Source organism: Ammodytes marinus (assembly GCF_949987685.1).
Source record: "Ammodytes marinus genome assembly, chromosome: 6".
Taxonomy (NCBI): domain Eukaryota; kingdom Metazoa; phylum Chordata; class Actinopteri; order Uranoscopiformes; family Ammodytidae; genus Ammodytes; species Ammodytes marinus.
The window spans coordinates 17,787,587-17,810,054 of record NC_137235.1 but is presented as its reverse complement, the minus strand read 5'-3'; the positions used below and the strand labels follow the sequence as shown (position 1 = coordinate 17,810,054).

At 41.6% G+C, this 22,468-nt stretch overlaps 1 protein-coding gene across 2 annotated transcripts in view; it reads left to right on the top strand.

Annotated features, from left to right (window-relative positions):
* The window catches only part of tnrc6c2 (trinucleotide repeat containing adaptor 6C2), a 60,665-nt gene extending 38,256 nt beyond the window's left edge, over positions 1 to 22,409 (top strand). For both annotated transcript variants that reach the window (XM_080029617.1, XM_080029616.1), the window contains 11 exons: positions 991 to 1,143; positions 1,673 to 1,792; positions 2,151 to 2,234; positions 2,648 to 2,915; positions 3,380 to 3,541; positions 8,061 to 8,252; positions 10,544 to 10,693; positions 12,154 to 12,396; positions 13,388 to 13,461; positions 13,684 to 13,823; positions 15,258 to 22,409. In XM_080029617.1, the coding sequence (XP_079885743.1) occupies positions 991 to 1,143; positions 1,673 to 1,792; positions 2,151 to 2,234; positions 2,648 to 2,915; positions 3,380 to 3,541; positions 8,061 to 8,252; positions 10,544 to 10,693; positions 12,154 to 12,396; positions 13,388 to 13,461; positions 13,684 to 13,823; positions 15,258 to 15,603 (1,932 nt within the window). In that variant the 3' untranslated portion in view covers positions 15,604 to 22,409. The remainder of the gene's footprint in view (positions 1 to 990; positions 1,144 to 1,672; positions 1,793 to 2,150; positions 2,235 to 2,647; positions 2,916 to 3,379; positions 3,542 to 8,060; positions 8,253 to 10,543; positions 10,694 to 12,153; positions 12,397 to 13,387; positions 13,462 to 13,683; positions 13,824 to 15,257) is intronic.
* The last annotated feature ends 59 nt before the right edge of the window (positions 22,410 to 22,468 follow it).

Genomic DNA, 22,468 nt, shown 5'->3' with positions numbered 1-22,468 from the left:
TAAACTATTTAAATAATACACCTGCTGTAAAAACTATACATGTGAAGCTATATGTTCATGTTCATATAACATTGGATAGATTGTGGGAGGTTTGAAAATATAAAGAGCAAGACTTTATTGTGCATTGATTATGTGATTTCCCTCTTTATTGCATCGTGAATGCAACAGTTTACTAGATAGGAAATGGAATGGCGTCATGCAGGATTTAAGTGTGTATATAATGTAGGGATGGCAACAACAGATACATTGGATTTCTTTTAAACACACCTCTACCCACACGCTCTCCCAAATCTCCACTTTTCTATTGCTCACTTATGTGTGTATGACCTTGCCTGAAGTGCCCATTGAAATCAGATAGTTATGCTCTATCAGATTATATATCCCCCAGAGGCAGCCATGGCCCAGAAAAACTGAAGTATGTCCTTGAAGCCCCAAACAAAGGCAATGGAAGCAGGCGTCTTTTTTTTTTTTGCAGTGAATGAAAAGAACTCTCCAACAGCATGGAATCAGAAATGTGGATCATGTTGCCATTTACAGGCTGTTTTGTGTCATTTGATGAATCAAATTAGTCGCAATTTCGTGAACCAACAACTCGCTGCTCTCTGTCAGTGCTCAGTATGCTTTGATGCACAAGATGTATTGTGAAGTAAGACCTTGAGGTTGAATGCTTTTTAGATATTGCTATGTGGACTGGAAAGGGAATATTATTGGCCCACGAGAGGATTTTCTTTTTCCTGCAACTCAAGTGCACTCATCCGTGCATCGAAATGAACAAATCAAATTGATAAAGACTTGATAGTTGGCTGCTCAACTCTTGGCATTAGTCATGAGGTGTTCTGTAACTGTTTTGCTGAAGTGGTCAAGAAGTGCAAACGTGTCTTTTCAATTCAGTGGCTTCAGTAATGAAATGCTTGGAGAACAGCTCCAGTAAACGAAAGTGGGTAGGTTTGGAAGAAGTTTTGATTGTAGCTTTATGGCGCCTGCTTATAGATACCCAGTGGAATGTTTGGCAGTAGTGGAGCAGCACAAACCCGGGCCATGCAGCAGCAGCAGCAGCAGCAGCCTCCTCAGCCACCAGTGCCACCACTCAGCTCCTCCCAGCCTAGTCTACGTGCTCAAGTGCCTCAGTTTCTCTCCCCTCAGGTAGATACACACACATAACATAGAGGTGCATCAGGTCATAACACACAGTACCAGGTAAATGTCATGTGGCCGATTGTACTGTTGATCCAGTAAGGAAATTATTTGACACCCAAATGTGTAAATATTGTATTATGTAACCTGTATCACAGGGATGTTCTATTCTTCTATAAATGAATAAAACAAAGAGATGACTTAAAAAAAAACTTACGAACGTATCGACAATCGCAGTGATATCCTTGACTAAGTCCAACACTGGTAGTATAATTTCAGCCTTTGATACTCTGAAATATCAAAAATGTAGTGTAAAATCAGCAGAATTATATCGGGAAGACTGGCTTAATCATCACAAGTTATTTTCTGGGTACCATACTATGCCTGTTAAAATCTGTTGGCATTACAAGTCTCCTCTAGCAGAATCTTTCCTCCTTGCACGCATTAAGTAGTGACTGTTTTACCCTGCCAGGAACTACTTTTGCAAAGCTGTTGTGATTTGTGATGACAAACTTGTCATCTCTCGTCTCTCCCCCAGGTCCAAGCACAGCTCTTGCAGTTTGCAGCAAAAAACATTGGTCTGAATCCTGCACTTTTAACCTCACCAATAAACCCTCAACAAATGACTCTCTTGTACCAACTTCAGCAACTGCAAATGGTGAGTTGTAGTCCCTCATTACACCTCTTGTATTTGTAGAAGAATGTGTGTTGTGAACATTTTGTTTTGAGAAGATCCAGGTAACAACCAAAACATGGATTAAAACATGTCTACATTTAAGCTCTATTGATTATTTTTTAATTCTTATTTTTGACTGAAAAAAATGGAATCTTTCTTAATCAAAAATTAAGAAAGATTCCATTTAAAAACATGTGAGAAATTTAAGCGTGAGCGTTTAAAATACGAAAATATTCATCAGATGGAACACTTGACCCCCCTCTCGTACTTTGCTTTATTGTTTACTCCATCGGTGTATATTTTTTATTATTGAATTGTTCTTTTACTTCCCTTCCTGCAGGCGTACCAGCGTTTACAAATCCAGCAGCAGATGATGCAGGCGCAACGCAATGTTTCCGGCCCCATTAGACAACAAGAGCAGCAAGTGAGGCAACAAATGCATCATTACACCCACAAAAAAGTGCAATCATTTTGGGTCATTCATTTCATGTGCGTGACCATGTTTGAGCACTACACAACTTCGTGTTTCTCAGAAAATATTTGACAATGACACGACAACATAAGAAAAACACATGCAATGTTACAAAATGGGTTCCTCAAACTGTAAGTCAAGCGTGAGGAGATGTTACTTCTCGTTGAACATGAGCCAACCAGTTTTACTCGCGTTGTGAAAAGAAGTTTGTTCCCCTTTCTCTAGAATGTTTGGTTCTTGATAACAACAACAGCGAGCCACAAGATAAGAGCTGTTGATAGAGGCGATTAATTTTGTGAACCAGTGCTCATCTCTTCCACCATGTTGATCCATTGTCGTGGTGTTGTGCTTCTCCTCTGGCCCAGGTTGCACGTACAATCACCAACATGCAGCAGCAGATCCAGCAGCACCAGCGTCAGCTCTACCAGGCGCTGCTGATGAAGCAGCAGCAGCTTCCCTCCCATTCCTCCTCCTCTTCCTCCTCCGCTGGTCTTCATCCCCCCATCGCCGGAGGCTCTGGCAAATCAGCCCTGGACCCCTTCACAGGCCAACACCAGGCTCCGGGCTTCGCTGACACAATGCACACCAAAGAGCCAATGTCTTCGCCCAACGCCTACAGCACCTACCCTCTCTGTAAGTCTGCGATGGGGACAACACAAGGTTGAAAATCATCTTCCGATGGTTACATTTCAACAAACTATGCACGTCTGACTTGTAGCTACAATTAGTACCAATTTTTTTTTCTGCAACCCTAATAATACATTCTCTACTTGTACAATAAAGAGTGGCAACCCACATTTCATACATACTATTTGAATCACTAATGAATGTGTCCAACCAAAACACATACTCACTCCATACCCGTAGTCCTTTAATAAATTCATACACATTCACTTTTAGGGTCTTTCATCGTCCATCAACATGTGAATAAGGACATCATTCCCTAAACAAGGATCAGTGAACAATTCTTTTGTGCAATTAAAAAATTATCCTGATCTTGTACTAGATTTTGCTTGGAGAAAAAAAATATTTCTAGCACTCTCCTGCGTATTATAAATGATTACATTTAAAAAAAAATCTCTTTTGTGTGTGTGCAGCTGGACTGAATCCAAACATGAATGTAAACTGCATGGAGGTTGGGGGTATGTCCATGAAGGAGCCTCCTCAGCCCCAATCCCGCCTGTCCCAGTGGACACACTCCAACTCCATGGACCTCTCTGGCAACTCCGCAAACATGGAGAACAGCTACAATAAGCACGGTATGTTGGAGAAAGACAGTGACATGATGTAAAACATGACTCAAATCATAAATCGATAATGTCAGCCACCCACCTTCACACATTTTGAACCTCAACCAGCTCAACAATTGACACTAGCTTGTTTTTACTTGCATCTGTCAACACAGCAGTTGAGGTGTCGGCAGCATTTCCCCCAAGCATTTGTTTTGTTCACACCTTTTGTCTGCAAGCTCATTGCAGATCATCCACAGATAAGAATCTTAGGGCCTGTTCTCACGGTGAAAACGTAACAGTTTTCCCGTTTTTGGTTTAAAAAAAACCCCCGTTCAGACACAATTTATCTGACATCTTCACCCGTGCACATGTTTTCAGAGGAAACGGGACGAAATAGATGTAGTAAGCATGCCAGGCCAGCAGTGGGCGGTACAAGGTAGTAGTAGATAGCTTTTCCGGTACAATTTGATGCATAAAACCTTACTGAAACCGAAAATTAATGCCACTAACGTTCATAAAGCGGTTGGTGTAAGCTTGGGGTTACAAGTATTGTAAATGACAAGCTTTCTGTCCTCTTATTTCACCGCATTGAACTCGTGAAAACAGAAGACATGCTGATAGTGAAGGGGCTTTGTGAGCGGCTACTTTTCCTGTTAGGCGTACTTCAAAATAAAAGTCAACTCACGTTTGTCCGGTGAAATGCTGTTAATGTTTAGCCAGTGAAATGCTTTTACTGTGAAGCCGTAGCCTTAATGCTCCTTTTGTTGAACAGTAACTTAACCGCTGCGCGCTGAACTATGGATAGTGTTTTTTAATGTAGAGAGAGCCGTGTACACAAGTTTATTTTGCTAGAAAAAGCGGCAGAGCACAAATCTTTCCCCAGACAAAGTGGCGGGTGCATGGTATCAATAACTTACTAATAGACTACAGACTAAATTGGCGAGTGTTATAGGCCTATTTAAGCCCTGCACGTTATGTTGTCTTCTAATTTATAACTCGCGTGTGGGTATATGACAGCAAATGTTACAGACTATGCATACGTGAAGTGGAGCCGTGACGTCAGCGTTACCAGGGGAATTTTTTCGCGTTTGCACCGTTTCGTGTTGCCGTGAGAACAGGGCCTTAAACACTTATCCCTAGGTGTCAGAATCTCCCCCCCCCCCCTATTTGCAGTAACAGGTCAGGCAGAAGCTGCTATTTCGATTTCAGTTGGTTTGTCAAGTTCCAAGAGCCCTGCACCATATAAAGTGTTTGAATCTAAGGGGCACTTTACACGACAACACGAAACGGTGCATACGCGAAAATATTTTCGCGGTTGCACTATATCATTTACATCAGTGCTTCTCAAATGGTGGGGGGCGCCGTGAGTTGTCGGGGGGGGGGAGGGGGCGCGGGCTGCCTTGATTTCCAACTGACAAAAAAAAATGATAATAATTAAGTACTAGCAAGCGCGATGTGTGCTTGTGTATGGTCATATCCGCGCGAAAGGCCGCGATTTGCAGTAAATAAATGTCCACATGTGTCTCCAAGTGTCTCTGTAGGCTATTTAAAAAGAAATCAAGCAAGTAGACTAATAATAACATTAATGAATTATTGGTTATCGCATCACAGAAGGCCTATTGGCCTATAATAATAAAAAAACACCACCTTAACTATGTTTACAGTTAAAACATTTTTTAATGAAATGCAAACCTTATTAAATCATTTGCTCTTGTTTCTCTTTCCTGAGATTCACACTGACTGAGCAGTCTTGTTTAAATGTTACAAATTGAGCTAATAAACTGAACTTTGAATTTTTTAGTTATCTCAGCTAATTTGTTATCTAATTTGATAATAAGGTGATTGTATGCAGAATGCTCGTGCCAGAAACTCATACAGTGGTTTTGTACGGATAAATAAATAAATATTAGCAGGTTCTCAATAGTAGGGGAGAGTGGCCTAAGTTGTGCAACTTTTCACTCAAAGTGACTTTAAAGTAAGGCCTTGACAGTAAAGTCTCCAACTCAAATATGTACATATATTTCAGGGTGTTGTGCATCCCTGGAAATAAAAACTTTGGATCTGGAATAAACTGTTAAATATAGCTTTCGGAAAAAAAAGTTGTCTTGTTGCACAACTTGCCCCCGGTGTGGTGTAAGTTGTGTGGTTGGAGAGAATACCATGGGGTAAATTGTGCCATTGCTATACATCTCATAAACCATAATGCAAGACAAATCCATAAGACAATCACTTATTTAAGGTGTATTTAAAGTAAATAAATAAATAGTTGACAAAGATTGAAGGACAATTTTCTTAAACAAGGCCTAGCAGATCTAATGGTTTTACCTGCAAAGCTCACAATGACAAAGTCACCATCATCATCTTTCTGGCCATCTGAACTCTCATCAGTGGTGTCGTTAAGTGGAATTGAGATGTCACTCTCTTCTGAGCTACTGTAGACAATCACTTTCTTTTGGTGACCAGCGTATACAGCCATGCCACTGGCACAACTCTCAGAAATGTACTTTGCACTAGTTGCTCCGTGCTTGTGGAACCAACTGCCACCTGACAAATGTGATTCCCCCTACATTTCTGCCTTTAAATCAAGGCTCAAAACCTACATGTACACCCTGGTGTTTCCTCCCCATTAACTATCTTACCTCTGCACTACTATCTGTGTTTATGTGGTTGTATGGGCTTTACGTCTTTTATTTTGGTTATTGTTATTTTACATTCATTGTTTACCTACTGAATGCACTATGTACAGCACTTTGGACAGTGCAAACTGTCATAAATGTGCTTTTATAAATACATTTTACTTACTTACTTACTTATAGCTCACCTAGGCCCTTTGGCACAAATCACCCCAATCCCAGAAATTTGGATAATAAGCATGATGCAGCAATTTAGGACTGACATCGTGCTAACTGTATAGACTCAAAATGTAGCATACCAAAGCACTAAAACATGTGTCAAATGTTTTCAAACTTATCTATAATTGTTCAGACACAATAATCAAAAAACCTTGATCATGGAAATTTTACTTTGAAAGGCAAAAGTTTTTTTAGCTTAAATGTGCTTATATCTTATTCCTTGTGTCGCCCTTCTTTACAGGATGAGTCAAATGGATGGCTCTTCTTAATTATGTGGTCACATTTCCAATTTCTTCCATGGTTTTCTAGAAACAAGGGGTGGCACAACTTCCAAAATGCAGAACTATTTCAATTTAGGGGGGCCGCAAAAAGAATTCTGTCCCCTAGGGGGGGCATGACAGAAAATAATTGAGAACCACTGATTTACATGAAAACAGCAAACGCAGGCTTGAAACTGCAAGTTTTTGAGATCTACTCCCAGGGAGGATTTTTGGGAAAACACAACGGTTTTGGTCTCTTGTAAAAACCGAAACCATTTTAACGCTGACTTCACGGCTCCACTTCACGTATGCGTAGTCTAACATTTGCTGTCAAAATACCCACACGCGAGTTATAAAGTTAGAAGACAACATAACATGAAAGGTGTCTCCGCGGCACCATCACTGTGATCAGCGGAGAGTGTCGTGCAGGGCTCAAATATAACACTCGCCAACTTAGTCTAAGCGATTAGTAAGTTATTGAGACCACCCGCCACTTTGGCTGGGGAAAGATTTGTGCTCTGCCGGTTTTTCTCGCAAAATAAACATGTGTAGCTTCTATATGCCAGGGACACGGCTCTCTCTACATTAAAAAACATTATCCATAGTTCAGCGCGCAGCGGTTAAGTTACTGTTCAACAAAAGGAGTATTAAGGCTACAGCTTCACAGTAAAAGCATTTCACTGGCTAAACATTAATAGCATTTCACTGGACAAACGTGAGTCAACTTTTATTTTGAAGTACGCCTAACAGGAAAGTAGCCGCTCACAAAGCCCCTTCACTATCAGCATGTCTTCTGTTTTCACGAGTTCAATGCGGTGAAATAAGACAGAAGGACAGAAAGCTTGTAATTTACAATACTTGTAACCCCAAGCTTATACCAACCGCTTTATGAACGTTAATGGCATTAATTTTCGGTTACCGTAAGGTTTTATGCATCAAATTGTACCGGAAGAGCTATCTACTAGGCTAAGTGTCACCGCTGAGTGACTATTGGCTTGGCATGCCAACTACACTGCTACTACAGCGATTTCGTCCCGTTTCCTCTGAAAACATGTGTACGAGTGAAGATGTCAGATAAATTGTGTCTGAACGGGTTTTTTTTTAAACCAAAAACGGGAAAACGGTCACGTTTTCACCGTGTAAAGTGCCCCTAATGTGACATGTCATTTTCAAATCTAATTACCTAAAAACAAAAGGTTGTCTTGCATTTGGGCCAATGTGGTACTATCCGTACATATCCAAACAACATGGATCATGTAATAATGTCAGCCACCGGTCAGATCTCATTTGGATTGTGTAATGTCTTAAGACTGGAAACTGGCCAACTGATGCTAACTTGTTGACTCCTTCACTTTCAATTTTAACTTTTTCTTCATGCCTTCATCTCATAGTAAAACTCTATTCAATATGTATATTTGTCCCTGCATATACTAGGTGCCATATCTGCTGCCTCTAACCTGGGCCCCCCTGGGAAGCCCCCCCAGATGGAGGACTCATACAGCCCTTACAATTTAATGTCCAGCTCTGAGTCCCCCACCAGCTCCATGGTGCCCCAAGACAGCTGGGGCCAGGGCAAGAACCCCAATGAAAAGATCTCCAATGGGACCAACATCAACTGGCCCCCAGGTGAGGACACGATACGAATATGTTACCATTAAAGTCCTTGTGAATCCTAACCCCTCTGCTACACTGAGCATGTAATTAGCACGTAATCAGCACCTAGCGGCACATATTTACTAGTAGTCAGTTGTATTCCTGCATACAATTTGATTGCAGGTCGCCTACACATTTATTTTTGTTTGTGGTAAATGATCCTTATAGTTCTGTCGGACTGTGAATTTATGGAAAAAAAAAACGACACACTATGATAATTGTAGAACCTTGTATCCACCCTTGCAGTGGACAAAGCAGACACTGTGGCTCTGGTAGCAAGATGTAAGGTGCCACTTACGTTCTCAGTGTTCCAGGTGCATTAATCAACCCACACGTTGGGTTTTTTGAACATTGCCTGATTAGATCTCTCTTTAAGAATGTGTGGGCGTGTACAAACTGGGCTGCACTGCCACCACCCTCACTCTCCTGGCTGCAGGATTTGGATTCCACAATCAAAAGACTATTCACAATGTTGACCTTTAACACAGCAGATATTTTCACGTGTCATCATAACAGGAAAAGCACATGTGTGTTACTGATGACATTACCGATCTGTTCTCCGTTGAAGCGTGAGACATGACAGTGAGCCTGAATGCATAGGACATTGACCCTGAAACTGAATCAGCTAAATTAAATTGAGCTATTGTAAAGTTTATTATTCACACCGGTGCTTAGTATGTCAAAATGTCACAAGTAAAAACTGTATTTGGTAAGATGCAGTTCCACAAAAGTTTCCGCTTAAATACAAAAAAGGGGAACATAATCTGGCAGGAGGACATCCGTCTTGAAGCACTCCCACAATGATTTTAAACCAAGTACAATCTTTGAATATTTGAGGTTGGCCAAAGAGGTTGGTCACACTGCGATGCAGAAAAAAGGAAGCGACTCATTAATTTAATATCTGCTGCAGCATTTGCCTAGCCTGGCATTCCCAGACCTACCACTAGGCGCTGGCAAATTAAATTTGCTGCGCTTGTTGGTCTGGACACGCTCCGTTGAAGCTTTATCAAGAAGACCAGAAATCTGGCTATGGTTTCAATTGGTTCTATCTAATATGGGCGCGCCAGAGCCCTTTATATGGTACTCTAGGGAGGACGTAACCGGATGACGACAGTGACGTGCATGCGACGTCGAAGCCGTGATAGTAAACATCAAAGATGGCTGCTGATATGTTGTGTGAGTTTGAGACTGCTTTGGCCTCGACCCTTAACGATTTGGAAGACGGCACTCAAATCTTTCATTAGCAAGTAAGTGGAATGTTCTGTTTTGACGACCGACAACGGCAAACGTTTAATTTAACAGTTTAACAGCTGTTCGCTAAACGAAAGGGGCTTACGTCACCTTGTGCATCGCTCTGATTGGTTGTAGTGCTATCCAACTGCGTGCAGTGGCATTTGAAATGCACGAGTAGGAGCCGCCCCTTGAGTTGGAAATTACTATTGATCGTGGCCAGACCCTCTATCGTTCAAGATATCAGGGTCTGGATTTCCAGGCTAGCATTTGCCTCATTCTCAGAATAAGTGTGAAGGAAGCTGTGGCTTAGAGGCTTCTGTGAATTGTTTATAATCTATGGGGAAGTCACAAGATGGCGTAATGTTAGATCCATTTAGCGTACAAAAATGGCATCGATTTTAGGGGAAGAGACTTCAGTCCGAACAGACACGGATGTGATCAACCTATAGGATGTCTAATGTAGGCGAAGATTGCCTCAAAATAAATTCTATTTGGTTATGTGAACACAGATTCCCCAATATTTTTTAATTAGTTTGAAACTATGAAAGAGTAATTAAGTTAAACATGCTATATAGAAAATAACTATATTGCCAGTCACGTAATTCTCCTTGCAGCCATTCTACATTGCAGTCTAAATGTTTAATGTCTTATCTTGAATCTTGATGTATTTTCTTTGTTTTTGCAATCTCTAGATTGCCATTTCAAAGGTCCAATTTTGATGTATTTTATGCCCCTGTAAAGCACTTCAAAGATTTTTTAATTTTTTTGGCATTTTTATGCTTTATTGATAGTGTAGAGATAGAGTTGAAATGGGGCAGAGAGGGGAGTGACATGCAGAGTACGACCGCGGGCTGGAATCGAACCCGGGTCCGCTGCTGGCCGAGGCCCATGGGGGAACGCCATACCAACTGAGCTAAGGGCGCCCCTGTAAAGCACTTTAAATTGCCTTGTGTCTGAATTGTGGTATATAAATAAACTTGCCTTGCCTTAATTTAATATTTTTATTTTTATTTTATTTTTTGCTCCCTTAGAGTTCTGTCCAGGTGTGCCATGGAAGGGCCTTCAGAATATCGACCCCGAGAATGACCCCAACATGACCCCTGGCAGCGTCCCCAGCGGTCCCACCATCAACACCAACATCCACGACGTCAACCGCTACCTGCTGCGGGACAGGAACGGAGGTATAAACAGAGGCAAGACCACAAATATCCATTTCAGACCACCAGTCACCATAAAGCAATAAAACCCTGTGGGAAGCCAATCAGATGGAGATTAATCAATATTTCACTTACACAAGCTGACCCATGTTACTATCTCTGGTACACTACAGGCCCCGACATCGGGGTGTACTGATGCAAACATGAAATTACTTGTTTTGTTTTTTTCTCTCTTATCTCTGACCATAACACTGTTACCTCTGCGACCATATAGCCACTTCCCCAGCTGCTCCACCTCAGGATGGCTCTCTGCCTCCAACCAGCAGTGACTGGCCAGTCAGTGGCTACTGTAGCTCTTTCACTCTGTCGTCCTCTGATGGAGAGTGCTCAGGTACACATCCAGAGTGTCTTCCCTCCTGTGTGTGGACCTGCTAGAGCTCTCCTTATCCAAATAGGAGCCCCCGATTCAACACTGCCTAAAGCTTCCCTCCCCACCCATTCTAAACCTTACCCGACCCCTGATCCATATTTTTCTTTAACCAAGTCACACCTTAAGTTTTTTCCCCTCAGTGCCTTTAGACAACACCTTTACCAATACTAAGGCACCAACCTCAACTAAATGTGACCTGAAACCATCTGTGCCTCTTTCATCCAACCCACAAAAAAAAACAAGCCTCGCCCCCAGCTGGTCATGACAATAGTACACACCCTGTGTGTATGTGGGTTTGTGGGTGGGTGCGCTCTTGAGATAGAAATTTAAAAACAATTAAATTCTCTACTTTGCTAATGTTTCTTGAGATGTGATCCGTGAAATAAATGTGTCTGTAGACACAGTTTTTGTTTTGTTTTTCCATACTTTTTTTATAGAATGGAGAGATTAGTGGTACGTGAAAATAAAAAATGTATTTGAAAGTTTTACTGTTTTGACGTCTTGTCTTAACAGGACAGTAGACTCAGATTCTACTTGCACCAAGGCGTCTATTTGTAACTGTTTTAACTAATTTAGAAAGTTTTTTTATGTATATAAATATTTCAGCTAGATGCAGTGCACATTTTAATTTGTCTTAATATGAAACTTTTTTGCCTTTTTTAAATATTTGGTTGATGGAATTTTGACAAAACATTAATTGTTGAATTTATATCATTAAAGGAATTGTTCAACATTTAATTTTTGTGATTTGACCCACTCATCGGCTCAATATAAGGCGACAGAAACCTTCCCTTTAACATTGTGCATTTTTGATGAAATAAGGGGCAAAGGTTCCTCATTCAGGTTAGCTTAGCTAATTCACAAAAATTGGAAATGTTGGAACTATTCCTTAGCCCGCTGAATCAACCGTTGCATTAGCTCCACCAGTCAGTGGACCAGAAACAATAGATGCGTAAATTGTGAACTTGTGACTTTAGGTCGACTTTACATCTTCATCTTTTTCTGACTTTCTTTCCACTGTCCTCTAACTCTCCATCCTCTCTCCATGTTAAAGGTAAACTATCTGACATGAAGTCCACCTGGTCCCCAGGGGCCATCACCCAGAGCCAGGCCTCTCTGTCTCATGAGCTTTGGAAAGTCCCTCAGCAGCAGCAGCAGCAGCAGCAGCAGCAGCAGCAGCGGGGCAGCGTGGCCCCTTCCCGGCCCCCACCAGGCCTCACCAACAAGCAGCCCTCCTCTACCTGGGGAGGCAACTCACTGGGCCTGGGCCAAGGCTGGAGTGGCTCCTACTCCTCTGGTGAGCACAGTACTCTAAACCATGAACTTAACTTGTTTCATTTCTATTAGAAACACCTATTGAAACTGACTCACTCTTTCACAAAGTCATGCACATTTCCTCAAGACTTTTCAATCAACCCTCAATAATGACAACATTTCAAATACATTTAATACATTGGAAACACTGCTTATTGGGTTGACACTTAAGAATCTCAGGTTTCATTTTAAGGGGATATAGTCCTGGTAAGGAACTAATATTAACATAATAACGGCTTGCTGCTAAGCCTTTTACTGCAATTTCAGAATTCAAAAGCCATTTAAAAGTCTCCAGAAGTTTTTCCAAATAGAAATCACAGATATAACATGTATCAATGTCACCATGATGTGTTTCACACCAATCGAAGGCAGACGTGACTGAAGGCACGTAGGTGTGGCAGAGTTCATAGCTGTGACTGTGTGTGCACTCGCGATCTAAAGGCTGTGTGAGCACACCCACCCTGCTAAACTGACATCTTGAGGTTTACTGGCCCTGCGAGCAACCTCCTTTAAACATGGTGCATGTGACCTTGGTTTGACTGGGCATGCAGAAAATACTTTATGCAGTGCAAGATGTATGTGTTTTGAAATAACAAAACAGATGTGGTTGTCACCTCTTTGTTGTTTAAAATATTAAGAGTCTGACTTGTTCGCCAAGAGATCACAGGCCCCGAGAGCAGCTTAAAAACATCTAATAATAAGGGTTTGACAGGAAATTACGATTAGAACAGTTTCCTTCTTAAAATTATATAGTAAAGTGACTATTTCTTGAAACTTTCTTCACATACTCCCCAAATATGCCTATTTAACCAACTTCATTTTATTACACTGTGAAAGGTGAAAGGAAGTTGCCAATAGAAAAACACTGCACTCACAACCTCAGCAGCTTCTCTTTTTCACTTTTTATTTCACATTTTTCCATTAAAGCACTCCATTTTTAACATTATATCTGACTGTCTGCATTTCTGTTACAGAGGGAACCACCTGGAGTACTGACAGCTCCAACAGGGCCAGCAGCTGGCTGGTGCTGAGGAATCTCACCCCACAAGTATGTACTCTCTGCTGCTAGTGCTCGCTAGATTGAAGCCACAGTGTTTTATTGGTATAGAGGATGTCATCAGGTAGAAATTCAATGATAGATATGTTGGCTATGTGAAGAAATAAAAGTGAGAAACAAAAGTGTTGTGGCAGATCAGAGAGTAACGCTGAAAAGACAGTGTAATGTGGATGAGAATGAAATATTAATTGTAACGGCTTTCTTTTGTTCCAGATTGATGGTTCGACTCTGCGGACCCTGTGCATGCAGCATGGCCCCCTGATCACATTCCACCTCAACCTGACCCAGGGGAACGCTGTGGTGCGCTACAGCTCCAAGGACGAGTCCGCAAAGGCCCAGAAATCTCTGCACATGTAAGCCTCAGCCAAGTCTCTTACAATGCGGGCTTAGACAAGCAAAATCAAGGAAATGTTAAACCGTATTGATCCTAGACATCAGCTGCCTTTTTTTAAATTTTAAAGTTAAGCAGGTATCACACGGAAAGATAATTTGGAGAACTTGGGGAAAACCCTGTGTACTTTCTTATTGGTCTTTTCCCAAACTGAGAACAGTTCAGCTTCTAGAATAAGTGCAGGCGATGTTTTTTAAAAGTTTCTGGGAAGTCACGTGGGAGAGGACAGGGCCGCCTTAATGCACGGGCTTACCTGGGCTGAAGCCCCAAGGCCTACAAGGATCAGGGGCCTCTCAATTTTTATTTTTTTTTTATTATTTTTTTTTACTGTCTCAATATAGGCCCCTGATCTAAGAAGGCCCCGCACATTGTCATTTAGATAAATTATTGACTGGCTCATGATAGGCCCCTGATCGTAGGGGGGCGTAGAGAGATCAGGGGCCCATCATGAACCAGTAAAGAAAAAGGAAAAAAAATCACATTATTTTTGGCCTACGAAGATCAAGGGGCCTATCATTCACCAGTACATTTTTGTTATTTTTGTTTAAATAACATTGTTCGTGGCAATGCAGATCATGGGCCTATATTGAGTTGAGCCATTAAAAACAAAACTAAGAGTTCAAAGAGAGAAGTAGCTTTGGGATAAGGGATTATTTAAAAAAAAATGGAATGCTGACTGACTGGATTTTTTAAACCTGTATATTTTTGTTTCTGCTTTTTGGTATTTCTGTGTCTCCAAATGATTTCAGAAAATAGCTCACATAGTACACAGGTGATTTAGCCTTAGTTTTCTTCTCAAAGTGCACCAGATTGATGCATTTTACTTTAAAAGGTTCAAATTTTTCCCCCATGCCCCCGGACCCCCCTAGAAGGTCCTGGGTCCCCACTGCTATCTCTTCAATAACTTGGAAAAACACTGTGACCAACCATGTGTATTTGGTTATTAAAAGTTATTATACCAGGAGGGGGTTTAAGTACATGTTTTTTTTTTGGCCCTGTGATTTTGTATTTCATCAATAGAGATATTGTGGTGTAGACAAACATGGCTTCTGTATTGTAAGACCGCCGCCCGGGGGGGGGGGGGGAGGGGGCTACGAAACCTCTCAGCCCCAGGGCCTAGTGGCAGGTAAAGGCAGCCCTGGGAGAGGAGGTAGTGTAATGTTATATAACAATGATGATGTAACAATCAAAATGCAAGAGGTGTGACCCATTTTTTATTGTCAGTAGCAGCAGCCTGAAATGTGGTAATGGCTGTGCAGAAAGAAGCATCATAGCGTGATAGAGGACTTAAAAATGGTCGGCTGTCTTTCACAACTAAAAATGTATTTGTTCCTCATTTCTGTGTAAATGATCTCAGTAATAACACGGATGATTTCCCTCCCCGGCCCTCTGTTAGGTGTGTGCTTGGAAACACCACCATCCTGGCGGAATTTGCCGGTGAGGAGGAGGTGAACCGCTTCTTTGCACAAGGCCAGTCTCTAGGGGCGAACACCACTAGCTGGCAGGCCAATCCGGGAACCAATCAGAACCGGATGGGCGGTGTGGCGCAGTCCCACTCTATGAACCATTGGAGCAGCAGTGGAGGCAAGGCCAGCGGAGGAGGTGACCTGCTGTGGGGCGGGGTGCCTCAGTACTCCAGCCTGTGGGGTCCGCCAGGCGGGGAAGATGCCCGTGTGATCGGGAGCCCGACCTCCATTAACACCCTGCTGCCTGGAGACCTGCTCAGTGGAGAGTCCATGTAGGCTGATAGGCCACCATACACTCACCGACCTACCAACCCACCACCACCATGTCATATAAGCTATCGGTGGAGGTCGGTTGGAAAAAAATACTACAAAAGAAAAATCCATACGAACAGGAGCGAAACCCAAGCAAATCATGTGGCGATAATCAGTATCAATTTGAACTGTGAAGTGTGAATCAGAAGGCTGGGGTCCCTACCACACAGACTGCAGACTCCAGTCCCTCTGTTTTGCTTTTGTCCCTTCTTTTGTTTGGTTTAAGTTTTTTTTTTTTTTTGGTATTTTTGAAATGCATCATATAAAGCAAACTGATATGAGACACAACACAAAGAAACCTTTGAGGTGTTTTTAGTTTTCCATAAATATACATGTGTCTTTAGGAGAAGCAATCAAAGCTGCCATCTGAGACTTTCCTTTTCCCTCCAAAAGAAAAAAAGAAAGAAATCATCCCAAAATAAGACTTAAAACGACCATTCCCAGCATGTCCATGGCCAATGATGTGGTTCAAAGACCTTTACTAGTTATGTTAAAGTTTGTTTCTCAGCACTAATTTTAGCCTTAAGTGCTCTCTGGCCCAGGTCCTTCCCAAGACTCCTTTTTTTAGTTTATTTTGTAACTGAAGAAATTGCTGAAATCTTGCACAGTTTCACCTCTGAGCCAGCAAGTGGTACAGGACATGACTGGTGACCAACTCTGTCAGTGGGCAGTAAACCGGCCTGGCCACATGACTGACCCTACCAATCATCAGCTGAGTTATTTTTTCATTTGTCTTCTCAAAGGGATTGACACAGCTGTTTTTTTTTTTTAAGGTCTAGACCCAAGCGCATTTTTTTTAAATATCTATCTTAACCTATAAGCTGAGAGAAGATTATTTGTCAACCTTGCTGCGTGTCTCCGTACATGTCTATGTATGTCCGGTGGCACCTAATCATTGACGTGTGCAAGCCCAGATCCTTCTGGTCATCTTCAACCTGGAACCCAGTCGCTTACTGGGGCTTTGTTGAATTTTCTACTGTCCGATTTCTTATGAAGCCCAGCGCCCTGTATGGTCAGCTAGTTCTCGGAGAAAAAAAGAACACAATTTCAACTACATGTGACAGTTACGTTGTGCAATATACACCATAGACTTTTCTTCCGTCCATACTCTATGTCCACCGGAGCGGGTTTCTCTATTGTTTCTTTTGATTGTTGCTGATCGAAGCAAAAGACTTTGTAACTTCAAAAATACCTTAACCCCCCTTTTCAAAACTTGGATTCCCTCCAGGCCGCCAAATCCCTCTGGAACTGTTGGGGGGGGAAAACTCTGCAAAGAGGAAGAAGAAGCAGCAGCAGCGGGTGAACTGTGCATGCAGCAAACTGTACTTAAGAGTGACACTGGGTACACAATAATGCACACTTCCTCTCTGCATGCCACAGCCACACCCCAAAAGAGACTGAATCCACAGCGGGATTGGCTGGTTCTGGGTATCTGGCACAATACCAAATAAGAGGGGTTTCTCCTAATGCAGTAGACCTACGAGTGTTCCTTGCGTTTGGTACTGTACAAACAGAAGAGACTAAGACTTTTATAAATTCAAAGGGTTTTATCATAGCACTTATGAAGAGCAAATCGCTTCAACTGCAATCCAATAAATCAAGAAAGGAGCAGCAAAAAAAAAATTGAAAACAAACGGGAAAAAAACTGCTCTTGTATGTACTATATCTATTCCTTGGAACTCTGTTCCTCTGGTAGCAGGATGAAGGGAAACAAAACTGAAATGTACCATTGGACTTTGGGGGAGGAGGGGTGAGGGGAGGGGGGGTACTGCAGTCAAATTCTCCCCCTCCCCCCTTCTTTGAACAATATCAAAAGTGAAAATCACTGTTACTCCAAATGTTTAGCCTTTTTCTTATTGGAGGCACTAGACTTGCAACGTCAGCTGTCTCCGCTGGCCAGCAGAGCGAGCCGGTCGGTTGGACTGTGGTGGGGAGGGGGAGCGTCCACTCAGTGCCTCTCTGCTGTGGTCCTCTGCCCCACAGCGCAGCACTTCCTCCTGGGCTCCACTTGACCCCCTCCCTCAGAAGAAGGCTCCTCCCGAGACTGGCCAATCACGGCTCTCCAACAAAAGGGGATGCCACCACTCGACCCCGCTGTCGTTCCTGCCCTCTCCCTCATCTCTCAGTACTTTGACACAAAGATCACTTTAGCTGGAAGATGTAATAGTCATATTTCTGGAATTTTTGCCAGTGTACTTTTTCTTTTTCATTCAACAATTTTTTTCAATGTGTTCTTATGTTATTTGTGTCTACAAAATACTGGCTGCTGAACTTAGCCCTTCACTGTTCATATGCAGAAACACTTTAGTCAGAGGTGCCTCTGTATGTTCATCCTGTGTATTGAATGCAAAACGAGGATCAATACTACAGAGCGTTATTGATTGTCTTTTTGTTTTGAACTGATCATGCTTTTGTGTTTTGACAGTATTTTGTATTACTTCCAGGTAGTATCTTGAGGTGTGTAGAAAAGAAGGTGTCTCAGATGGGGGTGTGGCTGCTTGTCGCTCCAAGCTGCTCCGCAGGCCTGTCCTCCCTTTGCCCTTTGCCTAGCTGCTACGCTATGACCTCCTCTCCTCCTCCAACCTCTACCAGACCCAGTAGCCCTCCAGGCACCAACAGGCCCTCATCTGTTTCTATGCAAAAAAAAGACTAGAGGCCTGGGCCCTTTACAGCACGCCAAACCTGACCTTGTAATGAGCACTCCTCCCAGAGCTTGGCGCTCCGCTTCTGTCGGCACTTCAGAATGGCCGCCGTTGCTGTAAAGTCAGGCAGGCTAAGCCACAAAAACACTGTTGTATACTTAAGTCCAAACACTTTATCAAAGGTCTGCCTTTCTATCTGTGCTGAAGACACTTCTGTCCAGCTTGATCTCAGGGTTGGGGAGTTGATGATACCAAGTATGAGATGCAGCTCTCCATATCTGTCCTTTCTACTGTGAGAGCAACGTCTTAAATTAAAAGGACATCTGCGTAAATGTATGTACAGACCTCATGCCTCGAACTTGATCCTAATTGGAAGGGGATAAGGCCTGTATTGAATCCTTGTCTCAAAAGGTGGCCTATTGTTACTGTTTGGGGCACCTTACTGCATGTAAAAGTTGCCAACGTAATGTGCCATTATAAATTAGCTGTGTCAAACTTTATAGAGAGCACTTCTGTTCCTTGTTTGGAAGAGCTTTGATAACCTTTGTAGAGGGTGCAGCGGGGGACAGGAGGGATCAAACAAATGGGCGGCAGCATCACACCCTTAAATGACTGAGATTCTTTTCTTTCTTTTTTTTTTAATGCTTTTGTGGGGAATTCCCCATGCTAAGGAGAAAATCTTTACTCAGTTGGGGGTTCCAGTTTGCTACAGTGCACAGTTGATGATGGGTAATCCCGGGTACATATTTTTTTAAACCAAAAATGAAATCACATTTTAACGTCATTTTTATGAAGTTTGACATAAAAATCTTAAAAATGCTAAAAAATCTAAATGAAAAAAAAAGGATCTATAATATGTTAAAGCTCTGCACTTCTAGCTGAAACATCTCCGGTCATCAGCCTCTACTACCACCATCTCAAGGAGTAGACTGGTGGCCGGGGTGCCTTTTTGTGGATGCTGTATTTATCTCGTTTTTATGTTTGTGTCCTGCTCAAAGCAGGGCCCACTGAACTGTACATTTCCACAGACCTAGATGGCTTGGGCCCACTGTATCAGCCTCACTCTCCTCATTCTGCATTAGCGGGAGGGGAGGGGCACATTTCAAGAGGTACAAAGTCTTAAAAGCATTTTAAAGAAAAGTTTAAAAAAAACAAAAAAAACAGGAAAAGGCTACCTTTCAGGACTTGCAGTCCTGCAGCACACAAGCAAAAATCACTATTGCCTGTTTCTGTAACTGCCTTGATCCAAGCTCAGACAGACCCACTAGCCGAGGACCTCCCAGCATCCTGTACTAACTGGAGAACCCTGACAGTGGAGGGGGTTTCCCATGCTGCACCAGCATCGAGAGGCTCTCCTCTCTACAGTTCTCTTCTAATTAACAGTATATATGTATACACTACACACACATATATATATATACACTCCCCGGCCACTTTATTAGGTACACCTGTTCAATTGCTCATAAAAACAAAAAGCTAATCTGCCAATCACATGGCCGCAACTCAATGCATTTAGGCATGTAGACGTGGTCAAGACAACATGCTGAAGTTTAAACCGAGAATGGGTTCAAAGTCACTTAAACCACCTTTCTTCCCCATTTTGATGCTCGGTTTTAACTTCAATAAGTTGTCCTGTCCAGGTCTACATGCCTAAATGCATTGAGTTGCTGCCATGTGATTGGCTGATTAGTTATATGTGTTAACAAGAAAATGAACCGCTGTATCTAATAAAGTGGCCGGTGAGTGTATATATATATATGCTCTGAGTATAGTGTGTGCTATCACTTCTTCAGACTTCTTGGATCGTAACCTCTGAAGCTATTCATTTTAGTTTGAAAGGTCTTGGTTTAATACAACTGAAAATGAGCAATATGTATTTTCCCCGCAAATAAGTGATTACGAAGGAAAGAATTCGGGTCGGGTTTAAACTGATACTTGATTCACTGAAAGCTGTGTCTTTCTTATACGGAGTCAGATATGCACGTTCTGGTTTTGATGACATATTGCAGTACTTTGAAGTGCTTGTACTGTATATATGTATACTTGTTTGTTAATTAGCCAGTCTAAAAGCCCAACCTAACCAGTTGATATATAGAGAAAAAAAGAAAATCACAAACATATCAAAACAAAAAATATTGAACACAAATACTTGAATCATGGAGAGCCAATAACGTAATGTGAAGTCGGTAATTATTGTTTGTTTCCTTCATCTGACAGGTACACTTAGGGGCTTCTAGAGAATATTAAAAATGTATTGCATTAAGTTACAAATTCAAATTCTTTGAAAACAATGCAAAAGTTATCATAGATGTGTGCTTGAAAGTCAGATATTTGTATGAATGTGTGCGCAAGAAACTGTGTGTAGTGGGCACACAGCCTGCTTTTATGTTCCACTGTGTTATACTTTGTTTCCATTTATTTTCTTTATCTTTTTTTCCGTCAAAAAGTGTATTCTGATAGTCATTGTTATTATCTTCTAACGTTGCACTGAGTGTCTTCTACCCCTCACTCAGCTTATCGTAGAAAAAACGAGTCTAAGTACGGAGGGGAGATGGTGACAATTCATGTGTACATGTTTACTCAAGGACTTAATGGATTTTGTTCATTCTATCTGTAAAAAGTTTTACCTTATAGTGGCTTTTATTGTGAAATAATCTGATACAAGGATTATCATTGAGTATTGCACCATTTTGTTCCGATTATACTAAAAGAAAATTGTGAAAAAAAAGCAAAAAAAAAAAGCAAAATGTACAAAAAAAGGGGGAAAAAACAAAGAACTGTGGCCATAGATAGCTGTAGAAGGACTAGTAATCCCTATGTTAACTTCATGGAGAAATGGAAAGGGATATAGTGGGAAGTGAGTTTGTTACAAGACTCATTTCAGAGGTGCCTATCTTTTCTTTCTTTCAATTTTTCTTTTGTTGCAAAAGCCAGCTGTCGTTTACAAGCGTTTCATTTGTCTGAAGTTCAAGGAAATAGGATAGAAATTTATAACAGGAATGTAGCAGAATAGGAAAAAAATGACAAATTCCATCAAATATGGACATGAAAATCTTGCAAAATGAAGACGTATGCTACTTTTAAGAACTCTGGGATTGATCAGTGTTGTCATATTTCAAATTTTAATTTCTCTTTCATTGTCGACAGACTATCTCTGTATGTATTGAGTTGTGATTTTTATGTTCTCTGTAAGAGACGCAGTTTGCTCACTATCTTGCACACTCGTATAAAAAAAAATGTAAAAAAAAAAAAAATATGTGGATTTTGTCTCAGGAAGGCCAGGGTTCCAGATACCAACTCCATCATTTCTAGGATAAATGTTTGTGTGGGAAAAGAAAAAAAGGAGCAGCAACTGAAAACAATTAAACTCCGAGCAAGCACTGAAGGGTTATGAGTTTACCAGAATATAGATAGTACCATTGTTTCTTCAAAATGACAAAAAAAAAATGTTTGTAGCAAGTTACATATTTACCAAATAAGACTGAGAATCAACTTTGAAAAAAGTGTGTGCTTTACCTGTGAAATCTAAGTAGAAATTGCTTTACATTTTAACATTGATCAATGGTTGTATTGTCAAGAAGATTGTCAATGCATTTGTATGTTTTGACTTTGTCCTTATGTAAGTTTCCATCCTGTAGTTCAGGAGCATCGTGCAAGAAGTTTATTTTGTTTTTATAGGTTTGTCTCGTTTTTGAAATCATCTCTCCAGTCTGTTAACACGTCTGTTTCCGGTGACAGGTATTCAGTAGTTGAGAGATTTTTTTCTTAACATGTAACAGATGGTTTTCAGAGGCGTGTTGACGTGGAGGAATAAAGCTGGTTTTTAAAGGATCATGATCTATGCACAAGTGGGAGGGAAGGGTCCAAACCCAGCTGCTGTACTGCGGGTGTTTGTCGACTCAGACTCTGGGGTTCAGGGTTTGATGTAGTTTTGTCTCTGGCTCTGATTTTCCTCCACTCTGCTACTCTAACCCCCCCACCCCCTCATACTCATCTAATGTTTTAGCAAAACTTTACATTGCGTCGCCATGCTGTGTTATCCTTAACCAATGAGCGCTTATCCTTCTGCTAAAGCACTGTGGGTTGTACTGAAAAAAAACTCATGACTTTTCAAGGCTGTCTGTTTTTTAAGGGGAGGTGGGTGGGTGTTGGGGGGGGGGGGGCTACTTTGCCTTTGCCTTTCTCTT